The following is a 27500-nucleotide window of genomic DNA, read 5'->3' on the forward strand; positions in this document are numbered from 1 at the left end:
TATCTTTTTTTCCTCCTCTTTGCCCTCCTCTCAAACTATGTTGTTATATCGCCTCTTAGCCTTTTATCCTCTTCTTCCTTGTAACCATTTCACTTCAACATCCCTATCCTCTTCGTCCTAGTCCTTCTATCCCATCCTTTTTCCCCTTCCTCTCTTCCGCTTCCGTCAGTACAGCCATCCTCTGGGCCTCCCTCTTCCATGTGCATTCCCGCAGATAATTAAATATTTCCCCGTGAGCACGACGAATCTGTTGGCTCGTCCTCCTCCTCCCCTTCTTCCTCCTCCTCCTCCTCCTCCCTCCCGTGAATGCAATTTTGCGCTGTGTATGATTCAGTTTTGCGTGGTCCTCTGACATCTGCTGGAATTTATACGTGCTTTGGATTTTTCTGGTCCGGCTGTTTATTTTGAGTGTGTGTGTGTGTGTGTGTGTGTGTGTGTGTGTGTGTGTGTGTGTGTGTGATAATGGTGGTAATGATAATGCGACAGATGGGGAAGAACATACAGACAGACGGAAAGATACAGACAGACAGACACAGGCGGACAGGCATGGAACGTGGTAGGTCCAATACTCCATGTCTTCCGTCAACGCATCCACTCTCCACGCCAACACGTAAGCCCAGAGTAAGCCCTAGCCTATACTCACACACACACACACACACACACACACACACACACACACTCCAATGATTTTAACAAGAAAGTAAAAATGTATCTTAAAATATCGGAGCCATGTACGTTCACACTCCCATATATCGATGCCAAGGTTAATATATATATGGAATGAAAATGAAAAATTCCGCTGCAGTGTTAACCGGAAACCTCCCACGCGCTCAAGGATCTGCTTTCTAGTTAATGAGAAAAACGCATGCGAAATAAAGGTGAATTCTCAACCCTTTTTACCTGACCATTACTATTTTTGCCGTGTACACGACTCGATCATTTTGTACACTATTTCAAACCCACCGACACCACCATAAAACATCATAAAAGCACCAAGCATAGGTACACACAGCCACTGACTTACCTATACCACTACAACACACACACAGCCTACAAACACCAAACACAGGTACATACACAGTCATAACTTCATCTATACATCCTTAACACAAAGCCATACCACAAACACTACCCTTTGAATACCGTGACAGCCCAACACAGGTACTTCCACCCGCGTCAACCTCACCTATAATACCACTCCAACACAAAGCCATCCCACCAACCCTACCCTTTGAACGCCATGACAGCCCAACACAGGTACTCACATGCACTGCCCTACCTGTGTCCCGCGGCGCCACAAAGGTTACGAGTAGCGGCAGGTAGGAGCGAGGCCATAACGGGGCATTAATAAACATGACTCGTGCAATATTAATGAAAAGTGGGGCGTTATATTACAATGCAATCCTATGCGGCGGTATTGTACATGACTCCCGCAGATATCAGCCATATGCCCCGGCCGTGGAAATGATTCATAAACACTCGTGGGGAAAAAAATAATGAAATACGTAATGGCGGCGTAAATCAATTGTGGTAGTGATTCGTTATATTATTTCAGGCTTTCGTCGTTCTCGTAGTTTCTCTTCTAAACCGCAGAATGAAAGAAAGGATCAGGAAAATTAAAAAGGGATACATTTCATTATTCCAAGTTTTATAGTTTTGTTTTTTTCTCTTCTAAGCCGCAAGAGAAAAAAGAAATGAACAGAAAAAATTGAGAGAAAGGATTCATTGTAATTATTCAAGCTTACATCCCTCTGTTTTTTTCTCTTGTATACTCCAGTGGATATAGGAAGAGCTTTATTTCATCTTCTTAAAATTTCAATGATTGCTCAGAAAAAAAAGAATGTCACGATTATTGAATTTTACAGCTTAATAAAACTGATACCATACAAAAGTTCATAAGTACAAGGTTATTAGTGGCGTCTTAATCAGTCTGACATATATTTAAGATTCATTAGTTTGCACGACCCAATAGAAACGTTATGGCGCAAAGGCTTTGGACGCTATAACCAGATTGAACACCCTCGCATGAAAAAAAATAACAGCAAAAAAGGTTAACTGATTCAAAGGAAAATTTTCATACGTAAAAAGAAAAAAAAAAATTCGCCGTACAGAAACATTCACCACCAAAAGACACACACACACACACACACACACACACACACAGACACACACACACGCACAAACGTAATCCAGAATATAGTCAAATTTTCCGTGTTATGAATCAGTAAAGGCCGCACGAACGATAGAAAAAGGACGATGTGTGTGTGTGTGTGTGTGTGTGTGTGTGTGTGTGTGTGTGTGTGTGTGTGTGTGTGTGTGTGTGTGTGTGTGTGTGTGTGGTTGTGTGTGTGTGTGTGTGTGTGTGTGTGTGTGTGTGTGTGTGTGTGTGTGTGTGTGTGTGTGTGTTTAAGGAAGTCAAAGGGTGCAGGAAAGTCTACAGCTCGGTGAAGAAACAAGGAGGAACAGCAGAAGGAGAAGAGGAAGAGTAGGAAGAAAAGAGAGGAGGAGGAGGAGGAGGCGGAGGAGGAGGGAGAAGCGTGTCTAAGCAGCGGTTCAAACGCTCGTCAAGGACACGTGCTCCAGGTAGGTGAAGGGACAGGTACTCGTGCAGGTGAGGCCCAGACGAGAGGCACCGTTCTTGCCCTTCACAAGATGACTTTTCTCACTTTTCTGGCCCCTTCTCTTTCCTTTCCCTCCCAGGAACCTTTTTTTTTACCCTTCAATGATTCACTCTCATTCACCTCTTTCTTCGTAATTCCTTTCCCCTGCTTCCAATCACTCTTTTTTCCTTTATTAGTCCTTTGTTCTTCACGGTCCTTTTTTTCATCTTAATCCCATCCCTCTCCACCGCGATGCTTTTTTTTTCATTCATCAGTCCCTCTCCGCTTTCTATCGTATTTTCTTCATTCGTTTTCTCTCTTCCCGAATTTCTTTTTTTATATTCAACAGTTTTTTTTCATTTCAGTTTCAATATAGTCTCATGGATCCCTTTCTTCTTCCCAGTTCCTTTCCCCTCCTTCCAAACGCTTATCTTTCCCAACACTTCCTTTCTTTCCTGGTTAGTTTCTCATTCTCAATCCCTTACTTCTTACCAATGACCTTTCCCCCCTCCTGGTACCTTTCTCCACTGCTCCTGCCTTCCATGTTATAGACCATCTTTTCAACAGTGCGATTTGACTAGCAACGTGTTTTGTAGCATAATCATACAGGTAGGCTTCGTACGATATCAGCTGCATTTTATGTACGTACTGCTTATTACTGCTGCTGCTGCTCCTACTGCTGCTGCCGCTGCTACTGCTGCTGCTACTACTATTACTACTACTACTACTACTACTACTACTACCACGACGTGTTTTGCCTGTGAGCACTGGTTTGGGAAACAGCCTCGTCAGTAGGGGGAGGGAAGGTCCAGGGGGTTAGTAGGGGGGGGGAGGGAGGACTCTCCCGGTACCGTCTGTTATTGCCCTTACTTGCTGCAGCTTCCTTTGGTTCGGAAATCGAAACAACATTTAAAACATCTGCAAAATGGTCCACAAGAAGGACATCCGACGCGTGGTGTACGGCACCTGTGTAGTGGTGGCTCCGCCCGGCAAGGGGACCAGCGCCGCGAACGCGCCTAGCCGGGTGACCGTCAGCGTTCGGCGGCGCCAAGGTTTCTGCGGGATACTGGCTGGCCCCTGGAAGGAGCTGGTATCGTTTTCGTTCAGCGACCGGCTCAAGGCCCCATTCTTCGACAGAGCCTTCCTTGACTTGGAGCGAGTCTTCAAGTACAACATGAAGGCGGATGCTAGCGCCGCGCAGGTCAAGATCTGCGTGACCCTGCGCAGCGGCGTGACTCGCGTGGCCCGCGTGAGTCTCGACGACTTTATGGGGCAGCTGCTGCAGAGCGGCCGCCCTGAGTGTTTTTTCCTTTATGTCTACGAGGAAAAGGTTGTCCTTCTTCAGGCCCACACGCCATTGCCGGAGGTGCCAACGGAATGGCCGTTTGACGGAGTGGCAAATAACACTCACCGAGGCAAAAAGGGTGGAAAGGACCACGCCAGCAACGACCCCAATGTCACCGGGCCAGAAAAGACGGAAACCACTGACCATTGGGTCGAAAATAACGCTCCTACCAATGACAGTGCACGCAAAGCAGAAAAGCTATTCCCTGCTGAAGACAAAGAAAGTAATGTGGCAGAAAATGACAGGGAAACTCAAGAGGAAACTGTGAACGACGAGAAGAAGGAAGCTCTCAATGACAAAAAGGAAAGTGGACGAGGACACGAAGATTCCGATGAGAGTGACTGGGAGACCTTGGAAGTCACTGCATACACAGGCGAGGAGAGCGATCTGAGCACTGACGAAGGCACTGACAAAGAGGATGAATGCGAGGCTGATGACGAGGACTCACAGGACAGTGAACGGAAGCCTGATGGGAACACAGGGGAGACTGATGTAGAGACGGAGGAGACGGAATGGGAGACCGACGAAGAATACTCCGAGGAGGAGACTGAACAAGACTCTGACGAAGACTCGGAAGGAAGTGGGTGGGAGACAACTGAAGACGACGCCGAGGAGGACACTGATGAAGGCCTAGGGAGCGAGCGTGGCAGCGGTCGCGGCCTCCTGGCAAGGCTGAGGGCGGCGTGGCGACACCACTGCCGCGGCCTGCTTGTGGCCGCCGAAGTGGCCTTAATAATAGGCACTCTGAAAGTGTGGGGGCCACCCGCTTACATTGCGAACTGGCGTTGGGGCGGCACTGGTGGAGAGCTGTGAGGGGCGCGAGGAAGCCTCCCTTAGGGACGCGTCGAAGGCCCCCTTCTACGCCCACGCCTTCATGTACCCGAGCACATGTTCGGGTGCAACGGAAGGCGGCGCGGCGAGAGGCCGATGGCCGACGCGGGCCTTGGAGGTTTCCTTATGAACACGCCAAAGGCACCCCTTCTACGCCCACACCTTCATGTACCCGAGCACATGTTCGGGTGCAACGGAAGGCGGTGCGGCGAGAGGTCGATGGCCGACGCGGGAGAGCTTCCTTATGAACACGCCAAAGGCGCCCCTTCTACGCCGACGCCTTCATGTACCCGAGCACGCGTTTGGGTGCAACGGAAGGCGACGCGGCGAGAAGCGTGTGGCCGGCGTGGCCCGGGAGGCTTCCTGGCCGGATGCTGCAGAGACGGCGCTGGAATGCTTGTCCTCCTCTGTGGCGTCCAAGAATCTCTTTCTTGGCCTTCCTCTCCTCCCGGGAGGCTTCATCCTCCTCCCATGCACTTTGCATCCCTTATTTGCACACTCCCAAACCCTCACAGCCTCGCCATCTTTGCCTTCTTCGAAACGCCGTACCTAACCCGTCCCTCTGATATCCTCTCCTCTGATTCTGCCCCGACTCGTTACTTCAAGGGAACTCCGCGACGCCATCTCTGTACTCGCAAAAACCATCACAGCTTCGCCTCTCCGATCAGCTACACGTCCCGTCCCTCGGAGGTTCAGGCTCCCAGTACAACTATAACCCATGGCCAGAGGAGACGGACCGGGTTATCAAGAGTGATTTTCACGTTCAAAGTCCAGAGAACGTGTACAACTAGCACCTGCATTACAAAATTGTCCATGAAAACTCCTGCAACTTCCACGAGAGGCTTTTCAAACAGGCGAACTGAGGCGTGAGTACTCTTGTGCGGCGGAATCATACATCGCACGCCTGGGCACGCTGCTCTCCCTACCGTCTGGAGTTTTCCTTCCACCTTCGCAAATTCCAAAAGGGTTGTAGAAAAAAGGAAAAAAAGGACGTGCCCCAAGATTGTGTCGCTGCTGTATTTCTCAGTGTTTCTCTTACTTATCATCGTATTCACGCATCTTTTCTGCGTAGCTTAAGAAAATTTAGAATATACTTGTTGTTTTCTTCGTCACCAAACCCATCAGCATGTACAAAGCAGGCTATCTTTGGTACCATCGAAGAAAACAACATAATTAAACAAACCTAAAGAATGAGCTAAACTAAGCTTTATAGAAAACTTACTACAACGACCTACGTTTCTTTGGCCTTGCACGCTGACCACTCGCCGCATTAATAAACATGACTCGTGCAATATTAATTAAAAGTGGGGCGTTATATTACAATGCAATCCTATGCGGCGGTATTGTGCATGACTCCCGCAGATATCAGCCATATGCCCCGGCCGTGGAAATGATTCATAAACACTTGTGGGGAAAAATACTAATGAAATACGTAATTGCGGCGTAAAACAATTGTGGTAGTGATTCCTTATATTTATAGGCTTTCGTCGTTCTCGTAGTTTCTCTTATAAACCGCAAAATGAAAGAAAGGAACAGGACAATTAAAAGGGATACATTTCATTATTCCAAGTTTTATTGTCATACTGTTTTCTCTTCTAAACCGCAAGAGATAAATAAATGAACAGAAAACTTGAAAAAAGGATCCATTATAATTATTCAAGCTTACATCCCTCTGTTTTTTTTCTCTTGTATACTCCAGTGGATATAGGAAGAGCTTTATTTCATCTTCTTAAAATTTCAATGATTGCTCAGAAAAAAAAGAATGTCACGATTATTGAATTCTACAGCTTAATAAAATTGATACCATACAACAGTGAATAAGTACAAGGTTATTAGTGGCGTCTTAATCAGTCTGACATATATTTAAGATTCATTAGTTTACACGAGCCAATAAAAACGTTATGGCGCAAAGGCTTTGGACGCTATAACCAGATTGAAACACCCTCGCATAAAAATAAATAACAGCAAAAAAGGTTAACTGATTCAAAGGAAAATTTTCATACGTAATAAGAAAAAAAAAAATCGCCGTACAGAAACATTCACCACCAAAAGACAGACACACACACACACACACACACACACACACACGCATACAGACAGACACACACACACGCACAAATGTAATCCAGAATATAGTCAAATTTTCCGTGTTATGAATCAATAAAGGCCTCACGAACGATAGAAAAAGGACGATGTGTGTGTGTGTATGTGTGTGTGTGTGTGTGTGTGTGTGTGTGTGTGTGTGTGTGTGTGTGTGTGTGTGTGTGTGTGTGTGTGTGTGTGTGTGTGTGTGTGTGTGTGTGTGTGTGTGTGTGTGTGTGTGTGTGTGTGTGTGTGTGTGTGTGTTTAAGGAAGTCAAAGGGTGCAGGAAAGTCTACAGCTCGGTGAAGAAACTAGGAGGAACAGCAGAAGGAGAAGAGGAGTTTAGGAAGAAAAGAGAGGAGGAGGAGGAGGAGGCGGAGGAGGAGGGAGAAGCGTGTCTAAGCAGCGGTTCAAACGCTCGTCAAGGACACGTGCTCCAGGTAGGTGAAGGGACAGGTACTCGTGCAGGTGAGGCCCAGACGAGAGGCACCGTTCTTGCCCTTCACAAGATGACTTTTCTCACTTTTCTGGCCCCTTCTCTTTCCTTTCCCTCTCAGGAACCTTTTTTTTTTATCCTTCAATGATTCACTCTCATTCACCTCTTTCTTCGTAATTCCTTTCCCCTACTTCCAATCACTCTTTTTTCCTTTATTAGTCCTTTGTTCTTCACGGTCCCTTTTTTCATCTTAATCCCATCCCTCTCCACCGCGATGCTTTTTTTTTCATTCATCAGTCCCTCTCCGCTTTCTATCGTATTTTCTTCATTCGTTTTCTCTCTTCCCGAATTTCTTTTTTTATATTCAACAGTTTTTTTTCATTTCAGTTTCAATATAGTCTCATGGATCCCTTTCTTCTTCCCAGTTCCTTTCCCCTCCTTCCAAACGCTTATCTTTCCCAACACTTCCTTTCTTTCCTGGTTAGTTTCTCATTCTCAATCCCTTACTTCTTACCAATGACCTTTCCCCCCTCCTGGTACCTTTCTCCACTGCTCCTGCCTTCCATGTTATAGACCATCTTTTCAACAGTGCGATTTGACTAGCAACGTGTTTTGTAGCATAATCATACAGGTAGGCTTCGTACGATATCCGCTGCATTTTATGTACATACTGCTTATCACTGCTGCTGCTGCTGCTGCCGCTACTGCTGCTGCTGCTGTTACTGCTGCTGCTACTACTATTACTACTACTACTACTACTACTACTACTACCACGACGTTTTTTGCCTGTGAGCACTGGTTTGGGAAACAGCCTCGTCAGTAGGGGGAGGGAAGGTCCAGGGGGTTCGTAGGGGGGGGGAGGGAGGACTCTCCCGGTACCGTCTGTTATTGCCCTTACTTGCTGCAGCTTCCTTTGGTTCGGAAATCGAAACATTAACATTTAAAACATCTGCAAAATGGTCCACAAGAAGGACATCCGACGCGTGGTGTACGGCACCTGTGTGGTGGTGGCTCCGCCCGGTGAGGGGAGCAGCGCCGCAAACGAGCCTAGCCGGGTGACCGTCAGCGTTCGGCGGCGCCGAGGTTTCTGCGGGATACTGGCTGGCCCCTGGAAGGAGCTGGTATCGTTTTCGTTCAGCGACCGGCTCAAGGCCCCATTCTTCGACAGAGCCTTCCTTGACTTGGAGCGAATCTTCAAGTACAACAGGAAGGCGGATGCTAGCGCCGCGCAGGTCAAGATGTGCGTGACCCTGCGCAGCGGCGTGACTCGCGTTGCCCGCGTGAGTCTCGACGACTTTATGGGGCAGCTGCTGCAGACCGGCCGCCCTGAGTGTTTTTTCCTTTATGTCTACGAGGAAAAGGTTGTCCTTCTTCAGGCCCACACGCCATTGCCGGAGGTGCCAACGGAATGGCCGTTTGACGGAGTGGCAAATAACACTCACCGAGGCAAAAAGGGTGGAAAGGACCACGCCAGCAACGACCCCAATGCCACCGGGCCAGAAAAGACGGAAACCACTGACCATTGGGTCGAAAATAACGCTCCTACCAATGACAGTGCACGCAAAGCAGAAAAGCTATTCCCTGCTGAAGACAAAGAAAGTAATGTGGCAGAAAATGACAGGGAAACTCAAGAGGAAACTGTGAACGACGAGAAGAAGGAGGCTCTCAATGACAAAAAGGAAAGTGGACGAGGACACGAAGATTCCGATGAGAGTGACTGGGAGACCTTGGAAGTCACTGCATACGCAGGCGAGGAGAGCGATCTGAGCACTGACGAAGGCACTGACAAAGAGGATGAATGCGAGGCTGATGACGAGGACTCACAGGACAGTGAACGGGAGCCTGATGGGAACACAGGGGAGACTGATGTAGAGACGGAGGAGACGGAATGGGAGACCGACGAAGAATACTCCGAGGAGGAGACTGAACAAGACTCTGACGAAGACTCGGAAGGAAGTGGGTGGGAGACAACTGAAGACGACGCCGAGGAGGACACTGATGAAGGCCTAGGGAGCGAGCGTGGCAGCGGTCGCGGCCTCCTGGCAAGGCTGAGGGCGGCGTGGCGACACCACTGCCGCGGCCTGCTTGTGGCCGCCGAAGTGGCCTTAATAATAGGCACTCTGAAAGTGTGGGGGCCACCCGCTTACATTGCGAACTGGCGTTGGGGCGGCACTGGTGGAGAGCTGTGAGGGGCGCGAGGAAGCCTCCCTTAGGGACGCGTCGAAGGCCCCCTTCTACGCCCACGCCTTCATGTACCCGAGCACATGTTCGGGTGCAACGGAAGGCGGCGCTGCGAGAGGCCGATGGCCGACGCGGGCCTTGGAGGCTTCCTTATGAACACGCCAAAGGCACCCCTTCTACGCCGACGCCTTCATGTACCCGAGCACGCGTTTGGGTGCAACGGAAGGCGACGCGGCGAGAAGCGTGTGGCCGGCGTGGCCCGGGAGGCTTCCTGGCCGGATGCTGCAGAGACGGCGCTGGAATGCTTGTCCTCCTCTGTGGCGTCCAAGAATCTCTTTCTTGGCCTTCCTCTCCTCCCGGGAGGCTTCATCCTCCTCCCATGCACTTTGCATCCCTTATTTGCACACTCCCAAACCCTCACAGCCTCGCCATCTTTGCCTTCTTCGAAACGCCGTACCTAACCCGTCCCTCTGATATCCTCTCCTCTGATTCTGCCCCGACTCGTTACTTCAAGGGAACTTCGCGACGCCATCTCTGTACTCGCAAAAACCATCACAGCCTCGCCTCTCTGAACAGGTACATGTCCCGTCCCTCGGAGGTTCAGGCTCCCAGTACAACTATAACCCATGGCCATAGGAGACGGACCGGGTTATCAAGAGTGATTTTCACGTTCAAAGTCCAGAGAACGTGTACAACTAGCACCTGCATTACAAAATTGTCCATGAAAACTCCTGCAACTTCCACGAGAGGCTTTTCAAACAGGCGAACTGAGGCGTGAGTACTCTTGTGCGGCGGAATCATATTTCGCACACCTGGGCACGCTGCTCTCCCTACCGTCCGGAGTTTTCCTGCCACCTTCGCAAATTCCAAAAGGGTTGTAGAAAAAAGGAAAAAAAGGACGTGCCCCAAGATTGTGTCGCTGCTGTATTTCTCAGTGTTTCTCTTACTTATCATCGTACTCACGCATCTTTTCTGCGTAGCTTAAGAAAATTTAGAATATACTTGTTGTTTTCTTCGTCACCAAACCCATCAGCATGTACAAAGCAGGCTATCTTTGGTACCATCGAAGAAAACAACATAATTAAACAAACCTAAAGAATGAGCTAAATTAAGCTTTAAAGAAAACTTACTACAACGACCTACGTTTCTTTGGCCTTGCACGCTGACCACTCGCCGCATTAATAAACATGACTCGTGCAATATTAATTAAAAGTGGGGCGTTATATCACAATGCAATCCTATGCGGCGGTATTGTGCATGACTCCCGCAGATATCAGCCATATGCCCCGGCCGTGGAAATGATTCATAAACACTTGTGGGGAAAAATACTAATGAAATACGTAATTGCGGCGTAAAACAATTGTGGTAGTGATTCCTTATATTTATAGGCTTTCGTCGTTCTCGTAGTTTCTCTTATAAACCGCAAAATGAAAGAAAGGAACAGGACAATTAAGAGGGATACATTTCATTATTCCAAAATCCATTATAATTATTCAAGCTTACATCCCTCTGTTTTTTTTCTCTTGTATACTCCAGTGGATATAGGAAGAGCTTTATTTCATCTTCTTAAAATTTCAATGATTGCTCAGAAAAAAAAGAATGTCACGATTATTGAATTCTACAGCTTAATAAAACTGATATCATACAACAGTGAATAAGTACAAGGTTATTAGTGGCGTCTTAATCAGTCTGACATATATTTAAGATTCATTAGTTTACACGAGCCAATAAAAACGTTATGGCGCAAAGGCTTTGGACGCTATAACCAGATTGAAACACCCTCGCATGAAAAAAAATAACAGCAAAAAAGGTTAACTGATTCAAAGGAAAATTTTCATACGTAAAAAGAAAAAAAAATATTCACCGTACAGAAACATTCACCACCAAAAGACACACATACACACACACACACACACACACACACACACTCGCACAAACGTAATCCAGAATATAGTCAAATTTTCCGTGTTATGAATCAGTAAAGGCCGCACGAACGATAGAAAAAGGACGATGTGTGTGTGTGTGTGTGTGTGTGTGTGTGTGTGTGTGTGTGTGTGTGTGTGTGTGTTTGTTTTAAGGAAGTCAAAGGGTGCAGGAAAGTCTACAGCTCGGTGAAGAAACTAGGAAGAACAGCAGAAGGAGAAGAGGAAGATTAGGAAGAAAAGAGAGGAGGAGGAGGAGTAGGAGGAGGAGGGAGAAGCGTGTCTAAGCAGCGGTTCAAACGCTCGTCAAGGACACGTGCTCCAGGTAGGTGAAGGGACAGGTACTCGTGCAGGTGAGGCCCAGACGAGAGCCACCGTTCTTGCCCTTCACAAGATGACTTTTCTCACTTTTCTGGCCCCTTCTCTTTCCTTTCCCTCCCAGTAACCTTTTTTTTTATCCTTCAATGATTCATTCTCAGTCACCTCTTTCTTCGTAATTCCTTTCCCCTACTTCCAATCACTCTTTTTTCCTTTATTAGTCCTTTGTTCTTCACGGTCCCTTTTTTCATCTTAATCCCATCCCTCTCCACCGCGATGCTTTTTTTTTCATTCATCAGTCCCTCTCCGCTTTCTATCGTATTTTCTTCATTCGTTTTCTCTCTTCCCGAATTTCTTTTTTTATATTCAACAGTTTTTTTTCATTTCAGTTTCAATATAGTCTCATGGATCCCTTTCTTCTTCCCAGTCCCTTTCCCCTCCTTCCAAACGCTTATCTTTCCCAACACTTCCTTTCTTTCCTGGTTAGTTTCTCATTCTCAATCCCTTACTTCTTACCAATGACCTTTCCCCCCTCCTGGTACCTTTCTCCACTGCTCCTGCCTTCCATGTTATAGACCATCTTTTCAACAGTGCGATTTGACTAGCAACGTGTTTTGTAGCATAATCATACAGGTAGGCTTCGTACGATATCAGCTGCATTTTATGTACGTACTGCTTATTACTGCTGCTGCTGCTGCTGCTCCTACTGCTGCTGCCGCTGCTACTGCTGCTGCTACTACTATTACTACTACTACTACTACTACTACTACCACGACGTTTTTTGCCTGTGAGCACTGGTTTGGGAAACAGCCTCGTCAGTAGGGGGAGGGAAGGTCCAGGGGGTTAGTAAGGGGGGGGGGAGGGGGGACTCTCCCGGTACCGTCTGTCATTGTCCTTACTTGCTGCAGCTTCCTTTGGTTCGAAAATCGAAACATTAACATTTAAAACATCTGCAAAATGGTCCACAAGAAGGACATCCGACGCGTGGTGTACGGCACCTGTGTGGTGGTGGCTCCGCCCGGCGAGGGGAGCAGCGCCGCAAACGAGCCTAGCCGGGTGACCGTCAGCGTTCGGCGGCGCCGAGGTTTCTGCGGGATACTGGCTGGCCCCTGGAAGGAGCTGGTATCGTTTTCGTTCAGCGACCGGCTCAAGGCCCCATTCTTCGACAGAGCCTTCCTTGACTTGGAGCGAGTCTTCAAGTACAACAGGAAGGCGGATGCTAGCGCCGCGCAGGTCAAGATCTGCGTGACACTGCGCAGCGGCGTGACTCGCGTTGCCCGCGTGAGTCTCGACGACTTTATGGGGCAGCTGCTGCAGAGCGGCCGCCCTGAGTGTTTTTTCCTTTATGTCTACGAGGAAAAGGTTGTCCTTCTTCAGGCCCACACGCCATTGCCGGAGGTGCCAACGGAATGGCCGTTTGACGGAGTGGCAAATAACACTCACCGAGACCAAAAGGGTGGAAAGGACCACACCAGCAACGACCCCAATGTCACCGGGCCAGAAAAGACGGAAACCATTGACCATTGGGTCGAAAATAACGCTCCTACCAATGACAGTGCACGCAAAGCAGAAAAGCTATTCCCTGCTGAAGACAAAGAAAGTAATGTGGCAGAAAATGACAGGGAAACTCAAGAGGAAACTGTGAACGACGAGAACAAGGAGGCTCTCAATGACAGAAAGGAAAGTGGACGAGGACACGAAGATTCTGATGAGAGTGACTGGGAGACCTTGGAAGTCACTGCATACGCAGGCGAGGAGAGCGATCTGAGCACTGACGAAGGCACTGACGAAGAGGATGAATGCGAGGCTGATGACGAGGACTCACAGGACAGTGAACGGGAGCCTGATGGGAACACAGGGGAGACTGATGTAGAGACGGAGGAGACGGAATGGGAGACCGACGAAGAACACTCCGAGGAGGAGACTGAACAAGTCTCTGACGAAGACTCGGAAGGAAGTGGGTGGGAGACAACTGAAGACGACGCCGAGGAGGACACTGATGAAGGCCTAGGGAGCGAACGTGGCAGCGGTCGCGGCCTCCTGGCTAGGCTGACGGCGGCGTGGCGACACCACTGCCGCGGCCTGCTTGTGGCCGCCGAAGTGGCCTTGATAATAGGCACTCTGAAAGTGTGGGGGCCACCCGCTTACATTGCGAACTGGCGTTGGGGCGGCACTGGTGGAGAGCTGTGAGGGGCGCGAGGAAGCCTCCCTTAGGGACGCGTCGAAGGCCCCCTTCTACGCCCACGCCTTCATGTACCCGAGCACATGTTCGGGTGCAACGGAAGGCGGCGCGGCGAGAGGCCGATGGCCGACGCGGGCCTTGGAGGCTTCCTTATGAACACGCCAAAGGCACCCCTTCTACGCCGACGCCTTCATGTACCCGAGCACGTGTTTGGGTGCAACGGAAGGCGGCGCGGCGAGAAGCGTGTGGCCGGCGTGGCCCGGGAGGCTTCCTGCCCGGCTGCTGCAGAGACGGCGCCCGGAATGCTTGTCCTCCTCTGTGGCGTCCAAGAATCTCTTTCTTGGCCTTCCTCTCCTCCCGGGAGGCTTCATCCTCCTCCCATGCACTTTGCATCCCTTATTTGCACACCCCCAAACCCTCACAGCCTCGCCTTCTTTGCCTTCTTCGAAACGCCGTACCTAACCCGTCCCTCTGATATCCTCTCCTCCGATTCTGCCCCGACTCGTTACTTCAAGGGAACTTCGCGACGCCATCTCTGTACTCGCAAAAACCATCACAGCTTCGCCTCTCCGATCCGGTACACGTCCCGTCCCTCGGAGGTTCAGGCTCCCAGTACAACTATAACCCATGACCAGAGGAGACGGACCGGGTTATCAAGAGTGATTTTCACGTTCAAGGTCCAGAGGACGTGTACAACTAGCACCTGCATTACAAAATTGTCCATGAAAACTCCTGCAACTTCCACGAGAGGCTTTTCAAACAGGCGAACTGAGGCGTGAGTACTCTTGTGCGGCGGAATCATACATCGCACGCCTGGGCACGCTGCTCTCCCTACCGTCTGGAGTTTTCCTTCCACCTTCGCAAATTCCAAAAGGGTTGTAGAAAAAAGGAAAAAAAGGACGTGCCCCAAGATTGTGTCGCTGCTGTATTTCTCAGTGTTTCTCTTACTTATCATCGTATTCACGCATCTTTTCTGCGTAGCTTAAGAAAGTTTAGAATATACTTGTTGTTTTCTTCGTCACCAAACCCATCAGCATGTACAAAGCAGGCTATCTTTGGTACCATCGAAGAAAACAACATAATTAAACAAACCTAAAGAATGAGCTAAACTAAGCTTTATAGAAAACTTACTACAACGACCTACGTTTCTTTGGCCTTGCACGCTGACCACTCGCCGCATTAATAAACATGACTCGTGCAATATTAATTAAAAGTGGGGCGTTATATTACAATGCAATCCTATGCGGCGGTATTGTGCATGACTCCCGCAGATATCAGCCATATGCCCCGGCCGTGGAAATGATTCATAAACACTTGTGGGGAAAAATACTAATGAAATACGTAATTGCGGCGTAAAACAATTGTGGTAGTGATTCCTTATATTTATAGGCTTTCGTCGTTCTCGTAGTTTCTCTTATAAACCGCAAAATGAAAGAAAGGAACAGGACAATTAAGAGGGATACATTTCATTATTCCAAAATCCATTATAATTATTCAAGCTTACATCCCTCTGTTTTTTTCTCTTGTATACTCCAGTGGATATAGGAAGAGCTTTATTTCATCTTCTTAAAATTTCAATGATTGCTCAGAAAAAAAAGAATGTCACGATTATTGAATTCTACAGCTTAATAAAACTGATATCATACAACAGTGAATAAGTACAAGGTTATTAGTGGCGTCTTAATCAGTCTGACATATATTTAAGATTCATTAGTTTACACGAGCCAATAAAAACGTTATGGCGCAAAGGCTTTGGACGCTATAACCAGATTGAAACACCCTCGCATGAAAAAAAATAACAGCAAAAAAGGTTAACTGATTCAAAGGAAAATTTTCATACGTAAAAGGAAAAAAAATATTCACCGTACAGAAACATTCACCACCAAAAGACACACACACACACACACACACACACACACACACACACACACACACACTCGCACAAACGTAATCCAGAATATAGTCAAATTTTCCGTGTTATGAATCAGTAAAGGCCTCACGAACGATAGAAAAAGGACGATGTGTGTGTGTGTGTGTGTGTGTGTGTGTGTGTGTGTGTGTGTGTGGTTGTTTTAAGGAAGTCAAAGGGTGCAGGAAAGTCTACAGCTCGGTGAAGAAACTAGGAGGAACAGCAGAAGGAGAAGAGGAAGATTAGGAAGAAAAGAGAGGAGGAGGAGGAGGAGGCGGAGGAGGAGGGAGAAGCGTGTCTAAGCACCGGTTCAAACGCTCGTCAAGGACACGTGCTCCAGGTAGGTGAAGGGACAGGTACTCGTGCAGGTGAGACCCAGACGAGAGGCACCGTTCTTGCCCTTCACAAGATGACTTTTCTCACTTTTCTGGCCCCTTCTCTTTCCTTTCCCTCCCAGGAACCTTTTTTTTTATCCTTCAATGATTCACTCTCATTCACCTCTTTCTTCGTAATTCCTTTCCCTTACTTCCAATCACTCTTTTTTCCTTTATTAGTCCTTTGTTCTTCACGGTCCCTCTTTTCATCTTAATCCCATCCCTCTCCACCGCGATGGGTTTTTTTCATTCATCAGTCCCTCTCCGCTTTCTATCGTATTTTCTTCATTCGTTTTCTCTCTTCCCGAATTTCTTTTTTTATATTCAACAGTTTTTTTTTCATTTCAGTTTCAATATAGTCTCATGGATCCCTTTCTTCTTCCCAGTTCCTTTCCCCTCCTTCCAAACGCTTATCTTTCCCAACACTTCCTTTCTTTCCTGGTTAGTTTATCATTCTCAATCCCTTACTTCTTACCAATGACCTTTCCCCCCTCCTGGTACCTTTCTCCACTGCTCCTGCCTTCCATGTTATAGACCATCTTTTCAACAGTGCGATTTGCCTAGCAACGTGTTTTGTAGCATAATCATACAGGTAGGCTTCGTACGATATCAGCTGCATTTTATGTACATACTGCTTATCACTGCTGCTGCTGCTGCTGCTGCTACTGCTGCTGCTGCTGTTACTGCTGCTGCTACTACTATTACTACTACTACTACTACTACTACTACCACGACGTTTTTTGCCTGTGAGCACTGGTTTGGGAAACAGCCTCGTCAGTAGGGGGAGGGAAGGTCCAGGGGGTTAGTATGGGGGAAGGGGGACTCTCCCGGTACCGTCTGTCATTGCCCTTACTTGCTGCAGCTTCCTTTGGTTCGGAAATCGAAACATTAACATTTAAAACATCTGCAAAATGGTCCACAAGAAGGACATCCGACGCGTGGTGTACGGCACCTGTGTGGTGGTGGCTCCGCCCGGCGAGGGGAGCAGCGCAGCAAACGAGCCTAGCCGGGTGACCGTCAACGTTCGGCGGCGCCGAGGATTCTGCGGGATACTGGCTGGCCCCTGGAAGGAGCTGGTATCGTTTTCGTTCAGCGACCGGCTCAAGGCCCCATTCTTCGACAGAGCCTTCCTTGACTTGGAGCGAGTCTTCAAGTACAACAGGAAGGCGGATGCTAGCGCCGCGCAGGTCAAGATCTGCGTGACACTGCGCAGCGGCGTGACTCGCGTTGCCCGCGTGAGTCTCGACGACTTTATGGGGCAGCTGCTGCAGAGCGGCCGCCAAGAGTGTTTTTTCCTTCATGTCTACGAGGAAAAGGTTGTCCTTCTTCAGGCCCACACGCCATTGCCGGAGGTGCCAACGGAATGGCCGTTTGACGAGGTGGCAAATAACACTCACCGAGGCCAAATGGGTGGAAAGGACCACGCCAGCAACGACCCCAATGTCACCGGGCCAGAAAAGACGGAAACTACTGACCATAGGGTCGAAAATAACGCTCCTACTAATGACAGTGCACGCAAAGCAGAAAAGCTGTTCCCTGCTGAAAACAAAGAAAGTAATGTGGCAGAAAATGACAGAGATACTCAAGAGGAAACTGTGAACGACGAGAAGAAGGAGGCTCTCAATGACAGAAAGGAAAGTGGACGAGGACACGAAGATTCCGATGAGAGTGACTGGGAGACCTTGGAAGTCACTGCATACACAGGCGAGGAGAGCGATCTGAGCACTGACGAAGGCACTGACGAAGAAGATGAATGCGAGGCTGATGACGAGGACTCACAGGACAGTGAACGGGAGCCTGATGGGAACACAGGGGAGACTGATGTAGAGACGGAGGAGACGGAATGGGAAACCGACGAAGAACACTCCGAGGAGGAGACTGAACAAGACTCTGACGAAGACTCGGAAGGAAGTGGGTGGGAGACAACTGAAGACGACGCCGAGGAGGACACTGATGAAGGCCTAGGGAGCGAGCGTGGCAGCGGTCGCGGCCTTCTGGCAAGGCTGAGGGCGGCGTGGAGACACCACTGCCGCGGCCTGCTTGTGGCCGCCGAAGTGGCCTTGATAATAGGCACTCTGAAAGTGTGGGGGCCACCCGCTTACATTGCGAACTGGCGTTGGGGCAGCACTGGTGGAGAGCTGTGAGGGGCGCGAGGAAGCCTCCCTTAGGGACGCGTCGAAGGCCCCCTTCTACGCCCACGCCTTCATGTACCCGAGCACATGTTCGGGTGCAACGGAAGGCGGCGCGGCGAGAGGCCGATGGCCGACGCGGGCCTTGGAGGCTTCCTTATGAACACGCTAAAGGCACCCCTTCTACGCCCACGCCTTCATGTACCCAAGCACATGTTCGGGTGCAACGGAAGGCGTTGCGGCGAGAGGCCGATGGCCGACGCGGGCCTTGGAGGCTTCCTTATGAACACACCAAAGGCACCCCTTCTACGCCGACGCCTTCATGTACCCGAGCACGTGTTTGGGTGCAACGGAAGGCGGCGCGGCGAGAAGCGTGTGGCCGGCGTGGCCCGGGAGGCTTCCTGGCCGGATGCTTGGAAACGCCGTACCTAACCCGTCCCTCTGATATCCTCTCCTCTGATTCTGCCCCGACTCGTTACTTCAAGGGAACTTCGCGACGCCATCTCTGTACTCGCAAAAACCATCACAGCCTCGCCTCTCCGAATAGGTACACGTCCCGTCCCTCGGAGGTTCAGGCTCCCAGTACAACTATAACCCATGGCCAGAGGAGACGGACCGGGTTATCAAGAGTGATTTTCACGTTCAAGGTCCAGAGGACGTGTACAACTAGCACCTGCATTACAATATTGTCCATGAAAACTCCTGCAGCTTCCACGAGAGGCTTTTCAAATAGGCGAATTGAGGCGTGAGTACTCTTGTGCGGTGGAATCATACATCGCACGCCTGGGCACGCTGCTCTCCCTACCGTCTGGAGTTTTCCTTCCACCTTCGCAAATTCCAAAAGGGTTGTAGAAAAAAGGAAAAAAAGGACGTGCCCCAAGATTGTGTCGCTGCTGTATTTCTCAGTGTTTCTCTTACTTATCATCGTACTCACGCATCTTTTCTGCGTAGCTTAAGAAAGTTTAGAATATACTTGTTGTTTTCTTCGTCACCAAACCCATCAGCATGTACAAAGCAGGCTATCTTTGGTACCATCGAAGAAAACAACATAATTAAACAAACCTCAAGAATGAGCTAAATTAAGCTTTATAGAAAACTTACTACAACGACTTATGTTTCTTTGGCCTTGCACGCTGACCACTCGCCGCAGCCATAACCTCACAGTTCAGTAACAGTGCCATTATTTACTCGCCTGTGTGTCCGGCCAGTGTCGTAGGTGCTGGTGTGTGCTGATGGTGCCTCGAACGCTCACCACTGCAACGTAAAGACACATTAGAAAGCGGTTGATGTCCTCTTCGGCCTTTGGAAATAGTTGATGTGAGGGGCTGGAGCGTCCGACGCTTTCATCATCTCTCTTTCTTAATATTTCCTTTTCTTTTATTATTCTTATACTCTCCTTTTTGTCATTATCATATTTTCTCAGTACTCTCTCTCTTCCTTCTTTTCTTTGAACTCTTTTTTTCTTTTTCCTCCTCGTGATCTTCTAATGAAACACGCCTCATGCAGTAGTTAACGCTAAAACAATACACTCATTAAAAAAATCCATTGGTCGTTAGTTTGATTGCGACAGGAGTGCATCGAGCCTCTCCGTACCTGAGCTGAGCAAGTATTTCAACCCGTTCACTAAAGTACCTGAGGAGCGTACTCATTGCTAAAGCAGGCAGTCCCGTCAAAGGCCATTAGACTTTCTGCTGCCTGCTCATTAATGTTTCCATGTGTTATCCTGCTTCCGAAATGTGCCCCTTCTCCTGTCTTACAATTTTACTCTCCCTTCTCCTCCCTTGCCCAACCCCAACCTTCCACCCTTGCACCTTCTTCCTTCTCCTTCATCCAAAAAGTACCTCCTCTCTTTCCTTATTCATTTTCATTCCTCCTTAGTCTTACTCTTCCTCCTCCGTTTCCCCGTTCTCTTCAGCCTTTCCTGCTCCTCGTCCTCTTCCTCCTCCTCCTCCTCCTCCTCCTTTTCCTTACCTGGCCTAATGAGGTGCCTCTAAATGGAGGTTCCGGGATTGGTTCATTACGGTACAGGTGTGTGGGAGAAGGACCAAGGGAAAGGCTAGGAGAAAGAAGAGGAAGAGGGAGAGGAGGATGCAGAGGTAGTGGAGGAGGAGAAGGGACCATTAGAGGAGGAGAAGAGAATAATGAGAAAGAGGAGACGGAAGAGGAAGAAGAGGGAGAAAATGAAGAAGAACCAAATGGAGAAGGAAAATAAAAATATGAGGTGGAAAAGAGGAAAGACAGAAGATGAAGGAGACGGGAGATGAAAGAGGGGGATAACGAGACGGAAAAGGAGGATAACGAGATGAAAGAGGAAAAGAGGAAGACGAGATGAAGGAGGAGTGGGGATGAAGATAAAAAAATAAGTAAAACAAGAAACAAAACGAGGATAGAAAGTAGTTATACGAAAGAGAAACGCTAAAGATCGAAAAAACAAAATGGTGCAAGAGGACAAGACACTAAAAAAAAATAATAATAAAAGGAGAAATACATTGAGAGCAGTAAAAGTAAGAGAAAAGTAAAAGTAAAGTAAGGAAGTAAAGTAAGAAAAAGACCATGACCTTTAGAGTGTGAGAAAAAGAAAGTGGAATTGAAGAAGAAAAAAACAACTCCAGGAAATTACAAAGCTGCTAAGGGTAGAAAGAAAAGGCAATGACGGGAAGGGAGGAAGGGAAGCAGGGGAGAGGGAGGAAGGGAGGGGGAGACGAAGGAGGGAGAAACACAGAGGGAAAGAGTTAAAACGAATGATGAAAAATTTAGACAGTAAAGCGGGTAAAAGAGAGAGGGAGGGGAAGGAGCAAAAGAGGGAAGGGAAGGAGAGTGAAAGGAAGAGAAGAAGAGAGGGAGAAAAGGAAAAAGAGAGAAAGGATGAGAGGAAAAGATAATCGGAGAGAGAGAGAGAGAGAGAGAGAGAGAGAGAGAGAGAGAGAGAGAGAGAGAGAGAGAGAGAGAGAGAGAGAGAGAGAGAGAGAGAGAGAGAGAGAGAGAGAGAGAGAGAGAGAGAGAGAGAGAGAGAGAGAGAGAGAGAGAGAGAGAGAGAGAGAGAGAGAGAGAGAGAGAGAGATGACACAGACGAAAAAAGACACAGAAACAGAGACAGAAAAGGAGAGAAAAGGAGACCGAGATAGACAGATAGAAAGATACAAAGTCTTGGACACAAAGACACACACACACACACACAAACACACACACAAACAAACACAGCCCCAGAGAGAGAGAGAGAAAGAGAGAGAGAGAGAAGGGTAGATAAAGGGGCCCCGGAATGGAGGTATTTTTCCCAGCCTTCTCCATGACAAGCACCCGCCCGAACCACTTGCCCAGCCATTCCTCTTCATTCTTCATTCATCCCTCATTGCCGCCCCCGTGAGTGAGTGAGTCAGGCCGAAAATGTGGGTGGGCAAGACTGATAACCCGGGCTGTGAGAGGGAGAGGATGGGAGGGAGAGCAGGGGGGGGGGGGGGAAGGGGAGGAAGACAAGGGGAGGATGAAGGGAAGGGAGAAGAATTGTGGCATTTTGTTTGTTTTCTGTTTCTTTTTTTTTTCTCATTTATACGTTTCTCTCTCTCTCTCTCTCTCTCTCTCTCTCTCTGTCATCCGTTACGTGACCTCAAAAAAAGTGACTATGATAATTTAAAAAAAACATATGAATTATAAATAACAAACAAAACTAGCGAAGCAAACACACACACACACACACACACACACACACACACACACACACACACACACACACACACACACACACACACACACACACACACACACACAGAAAGAAAGAAAAAAAGAAGAGAGAAGATGTGGCAAAACGAATAATGAAGGGAAGAAGAGACGAGGAGAAGAAGAGGGAGGGAACTAATACCACAAAAATGAAGGAGGAGGAGAGGAGAAAATTGAGGAGACTGAAATAAAGAGAAGGGGATGAATAAAAGGAAAGGCAAGACGTATATTGAAAAGGAAGGGAGAAGGAAAGAAGAATTAATAAGAGAGAAGTAAATAAAGAGACAGGTAGAAAAGTTAAAAGGACAGATTATTAAATGATTATTGAGCGACAAGGAAGGAAGGAAGGAAGGGGAGAAGGAAGAAAAGAGAGGAGGAAAGAGATAAAGAGGGGTGAGTGCAAATATTGAAATGAATGAAGAAGGGATGAAAAGAGGAAGGAAAGAGAGATAATAAGAAACAATAAACAAGATAGAAAAGAGTGCAAATAGGTTGGAAAACAGGAAGGAAGGAAAGAAGGAAGGAAGGAAGGAAAGGAAGGAAAGGAAGGAGAGAAACGAAAAATGGAGAGAGTGGAGATGAAATGCATAAACAGTGGCAAGGAAGAAGGAAAAGAAAGAAGAAGCCGAGAGAAAAGAGGAGAGGAGAAATAGGAGCAAAAGAAAAATATTTATAAAGTGGAAAAGAATGAAGGAAGAAAAGGAGGAGGAAGGCGACAGAAAAGAAAATAAGAAAGGAAGGAGAATGAAGCTGTATGCAAAAGTGGTTCTAGGGTGGCAAAGAGAGAACGAAAAAGGAAAGAACGAAGGAAGGAAAGAACGAAGGAAGGAAGGAAGAGAAGCAGGGAAAGAGAGAGAGGCGAAAAATAAAAAGGCTGAAGGGAATGTTTCTTTTCAAAACCTCAGATGGTGGCCATGAAAGGCTTCTCAATACCCACACCGGCACAGCTTGATGCTTGAATGGGGCAGGTGTTTGGAGAATCGGGGGGGGGGGGGGGAGGAGGAGGTGGAGGAGGAGGACGAAGAAAAGTGGTGATGGTGATGGTGGAAGGATAAAGATGGGGAGGAGGCGGTGTGCGTAGTGGTAGTGGTGTTGATGGAGAAGAGAAAGAAGGAGGAGGAAGAGGATAAATAAATAGAGAAAGAGGGAGAAGGAAGACGAAGACGAGGAGGAGAAGGAGGACGATGAAAACTGATGGCGATGGTGGTGCGATAAAGATGAAGAGAGAAAGCGGCGTCTGGAGTGGAGAAGAGATAGGAGGAAGAGGAAGAAAATAAAAAAAATGAGAAAAGGAAGGAGAGAGGAGGGGGAGGAGGATGGTAAGGAGAACTAACAAAATAAAGACAAAGAAAAAAGTGAAGAAAGTGCGTGTGAAGGGAATATAGAGAAAGAGAGACGAAGAGAGAAAGAAGAGGAGAGAGAGACAATAGAGAGAGAGAGAAAGAGAGAGAGAGAGAGAGAGAGAGAGAGAGAGAGAGAGAGAGAGAGAGAGAGAGAGAGAGAGAGAGAGAGAGAGAGAGAGAGAGAGAGAGAGAGAGAGAGAGAGAGAGAGAGAGAGAGAGAGAGAGAGAGAGAGAGAGAGAGAGAGAGAGAGAGAGAGAGAGAGAGAGAGAGAGAGAGAGAGAGAGAGAGAGAGAGAGAGAGAGAGAGAGAGAGAGAGAGAGAGAGAGAGAGAGAGAGAGAGAGAGTGTGTGTGTGTGTTGGTGAGAGCACGATAAAAAAAAATGGAAACATTCTCTTCACTTTTTTTTTTACGTTTTCCTTTTCTCTCACACTTTTTTTTATATCCGTTACTTGAGCAAAACAACAACAACAACAACAAAAATAGCAACACAAACTCAGCCGTGTCTATCAAAATCTAAATGTTAAAAAAAATATTGCAAACTCACTTTTTAAATCTTTGCTCAGACATTTTTCCTTTCCTCTCTCTTCCCCTCTCCTCCTTCCCCCTTCACTAGTCTCCACCCCTTCCTGCCTTTCTCTCCCTTTCCCTTTCCCTCCCCCTTTTATCTCCAATCCCTTCCCTCCATCCCCTTTTTCTTCTCCCTCTTCCTCCTTCCATTAATAGATATCCCTCCATTCATTCTGTTCTTTCCCTCCCTTTATCACTTTTAACATCTCCTTCTACTTATTCCTCTCTCTCACCGAACCTTCCATCTCCAGTCCATTCCATCAACCCCTACCTTTTACCTCCCTCTCCCCCCTCCAATCACAAAACATTCTTCTATCCTGCTCTTTCTCTCCCTCTTTCACTTTTGACTTCTACGTCTCTTCATTACTTTTATATGGAGGGCAGAAAGAAGGAAGGCGGACAGAGATAGAAAGTGGAGTAAAAGGGAAGAGAAGGGGGAGGGTCTATATTCATCCGTTCACCCCACCAAATCTCTACTTTTCCTCCAATTCCCCTTCTTGCTCTGTCGTGCTATATGGAGAGGAGAAAGAAGATAGAGAAGGAGAAAAAAAGAAGAGGGAAAGAGGGTGGTTAAAATAAGCTTTGTGTTAATAGTTCCTCTTCCATATCTAATTGTTCTCTCTCTCTCTCTCTCTCTCTGTCTCTCTCTCTCTTCCTTTTCTTCTCTTTTTCTCTTCTCCTTTCTCTTTATCCCATTTTCTCTCTCCTCGTTTCATCTCTTCTCTTTATCTCTTTTTCTTTCTTTTCTTCCTTTTTTTTCCTTTTTCTCTTCTCTCTCTCTCTCTCTCTCTCTCTCTCTCTCTCTCTCTCTCTCTCTCTAGTATGACAATCTTCCAATCTCTTCTTCCCTTCCCTTTCCACTTTTTTCTCCTTTTCTACCCTCTCTCCCTCCTGTCTTCCTCCCCTTATCTCTTCTGTTGGCAATCTTTCAATCTCCATTAAGACCTTGACTACAGAAGGGGGAAGGGGGGGACAAACGGGGCGACACCACAAGCACTTGGCACCGAGGTAACCATGTGCCGGGTCGAAGTAACAAAGAAACATATATGGAGAGAGGAAGGAAGGAGAGATGGACGGTGCCTGTCTGACTGCCAATAAATTTCAGAGTCGAAGTTTGGTCGGACTGAACTCAATTACTGAAAGGGAAACACACACTCTCTCTCGGCATGAAAGCCTAGAATCAGAATACCCGACAAATGGGAGCACAAGTTAATTAGGTCAGAGAGAGAGAGAGAGAGAGAGAGAGAGAGAGAGAGAGAGAGAGAGAGAGAGAGAGAGAGAGAGAGAGAGAGAGAGAGAGAGAGAGAGAGAGAGAGAGAGAGAGAGAGAGAGAGAGAGAGAGAGAGAGAGAGAGAGAGAGAGAGAGAGAGAGAGAGAGAAACAGAGAAACAAGGAAACAGAGAACACAATAAGCTAATGAAGATGAGAGAAGTGAAAGAAGATGACAACAAAAGAAGGCGTTTGAGTAGGAATGGAAATTAAAAGAACAAGAAAAAGAAAAAAAAGAACAGCAGCAAAACAACAACAACAACAACAACAACAAGTCACAATAACCAAAGATCAATTAGGAGAAGGGGTAGGAAGTCGAGGAATCGGAAAAGGAGGAGAAAGGAGAAGCGAACCAATCAAAAGTGGAGGGGAAAGGAGAGGAGGAAGACGAGGAGTAGGAGATGGAGGAGGACGAGGAAGAGAAAGAAGAGAAGGAGGAAAGGGACAACAGATGGGACGGAGGAGGACCAGCGACAGGCACCTGGAGAAAGATAATTACCAACCTTTTCCTCTTCACTAATTGGCCGCCACCTGTGTCGGAAATCGTGAGACAAACCGGACGAGCCAACAGGAAGGAAGAGTGGGATTCAAGGCGCAGGAGAAGGAGGAGGAGGATATGAAGGAGGACATGATAGATAAGAAAGAGAAGATAAATAAAAAGCAAAATCGAAGGACACGCAAGGAAGAAATAGAAAGGAGAAACTACAGTGGATGAAAAGAAGGAAGAGAGGAAAAGAAGAGGAGGAGGAGCAGAAGGTGAAGAAGAGTGGTAAGACTGCAAGAAAGAAGAGATGAGACGGAGATAGAGGGAGGTAGGACAAAAGGGAGAGAAGGTAAGAGAAATCGAGAAGGAAGAAGGAAATAAGGACGGAAGGAATGAGGAAAGGAATAAGGAAGAAAGAAAGGATGGAAGCACAAGAAGGAGAAAGGAAGGAGCAACGAAAAAGAAATCTGTCGCAAGGAAGAGAAAAAGAGGATAAACGAAAACAGGGTAACTAGAATGGGAGGAAGAGACATGGAAAAGGAAGGAAAAAAAGAAGCAGAGAGACGAAAACAAAACGAAAATGGCAGAGGAGTGAAGGAAAGTGAGAGACGGAAGAAGAGGAAGAGAAGAAAAGAGAAATACGATAAAAAAATATTACGGACGAGTAAGAAATTAGACTGAAAACACATAAATGAGAATAGAGAAAATGAACAACCATCCACCTTTTAATTAAGTCCCTATCATCACACTTATTAAGCCTCTTTACACCCATATAAACACCTCCTTTATGAAGCGGCGAGGATGAAGGTGAAGGGAAGATTCAGTGCAATTAAGAAAAGGAAGATAAAAATAAGAAAAGAAAGACGAGGATGAAGGTTAAGGAAGTAGTGAATGCAAATAAGGGAAGGAGGACAACAAAAGAAAACCAAGAAATGTAGAAGTGAAGAAAACTAGAATATGGAAGAGTGAGAATAAGAGAGCAGGAATAGATATTACAAAGGAATTTAAATGAGAAATGACTCTGTGAGAAGAGGAGACATGAGGAAGAAAAACAAAACAAGGAAGGCTTACTAAATAATAAAGTGAGGCGAGACGGAATGGAAAAAAGAGTGAAAGGAAGGATAAAGGACTAACGTAAAAAATGAGGCAGACAGGCAATTAAACAAAGTGGTATAGTTAGAGAGAAGAGAGAAAAGGGAAAAAGGGAGGAAGGAAAAGGAAAACAACGTGCAAGAGACAGTGACAGGAAAGAGAGCAAAGGGAGGAGATAAAAGGGTTGATTGACTGATTGGGTGACACGCTCAAGGCACAGCAAGGGAAGAAGAAAGGAAGGAAGGAAGGAAGGAATCAAAGAAAGAAAGAGAGAAGGAAGAAAGACCAGGGAAACAAGGAAGCACTGGAACAAGGAGCAGGAGAAAAGAAGAACAAACAGCAGAGAGAAACAGAGAGGAAGGGAGGTGGAGGAAGGAAGGAAGAAAGAGAAGGGAACCGAAAGAAAGGCAATAAACAATGACCGGAAAATAATAGGACAAACAAGGACAATTAAAGAAGAGGGGGGACAACAGGGTGAGAGGAGGAAGAACATAAAGGAATAGTAGGAAGAGGAAGAAAGCATGGAAGGGCTAGATTAATAAGTAGAGGAAGGAAATGAAGACGAGTAGGAGAGGAAAGATAAAGAAACTAACAGAATTTTGGGCTGGGGAGCAGAGGAAGGAAGGAAGGAAGGAAGGAAGGAAGAGGAGATAAACAGGAAGCAGGAATGGACGATAGATGTAGAGAAGCGTAGGAAGGAAGAAAGAAATGAAGAACAGG

At 47.2% G+C, this 27500-nt stretch overlaps 2 protein-coding genes and 1 long non-coding RNA gene across 4 annotated transcripts; all 3 read left to right on the top strand.

The window, feature by feature from the left end:
• The first annotated feature begins 4301 nt into the window (after nt 1-4301).
• Nucleotides 4302-19236, top strand: LOC126981001 (uncharacterized). 2 transcript variants are annotated; one of them, XR_007733704.1, is made up of 2 exons: nt 4302-4894; nt 18461-19236. It is a non-coding gene; the product is annotated as an uncharacterized LOC126981001 (long non-coding RNA). The 2 variants fall into 2 exon arrangements; XR_007733703.1 differs by having other exon boundaries at nt 18584-19236.
• LOC126981000 (putative surface protein SACOL0050) lies at nt 8228-19236 on the top strand. Its single transcript, XM_050831543.1, has 2 exons — nt 8228-8377; nt 17219-19236. Exons 1-2 carry the CDS (start codon nt 8251-8253, stop codon nt 18322-18324), a joined length of 1233 nt encoding a protein of 410 aa, XP_050687500.1. The 5' UTR covers nt 8228-8250; the 3' UTR covers nt 18325-19236.
• On the top strand, nt 12621-19236 carry LOC126980999 (transcription initiation factor TFIID subunit 11-like). The gene is made up of 2 exons (XM_050831540.1): nt 12621-14474; nt 18857-19236. The coding sequence occupies exon 1, from the start codon at nt 12673-12675 to the stop codon at nt 13903-13905; it is 1233 nt and encodes a 410-aa protein (XP_050687497.1). The 5' UTR covers nt 12621-12672; the 3' UTR covers nt 13906-14474; nt 18857-19236.
• Nucleotides 19237-27500: the final 8264 nt, after the last annotated feature.

Source organism: Eriocheir sinensis, chromosome 46 (genome assembly GCF_024679095.1).
Source record: "Eriocheir sinensis breed Jianghai 21 chromosome 46, ASM2467909v1, whole genome shotgun sequence".
In the NCBI taxonomy this organism is placed as follows: Eukaryota; Metazoa; Arthropoda; class Malacostraca; order Decapoda; family Varunidae; genus Eriocheir; species Eriocheir sinensis.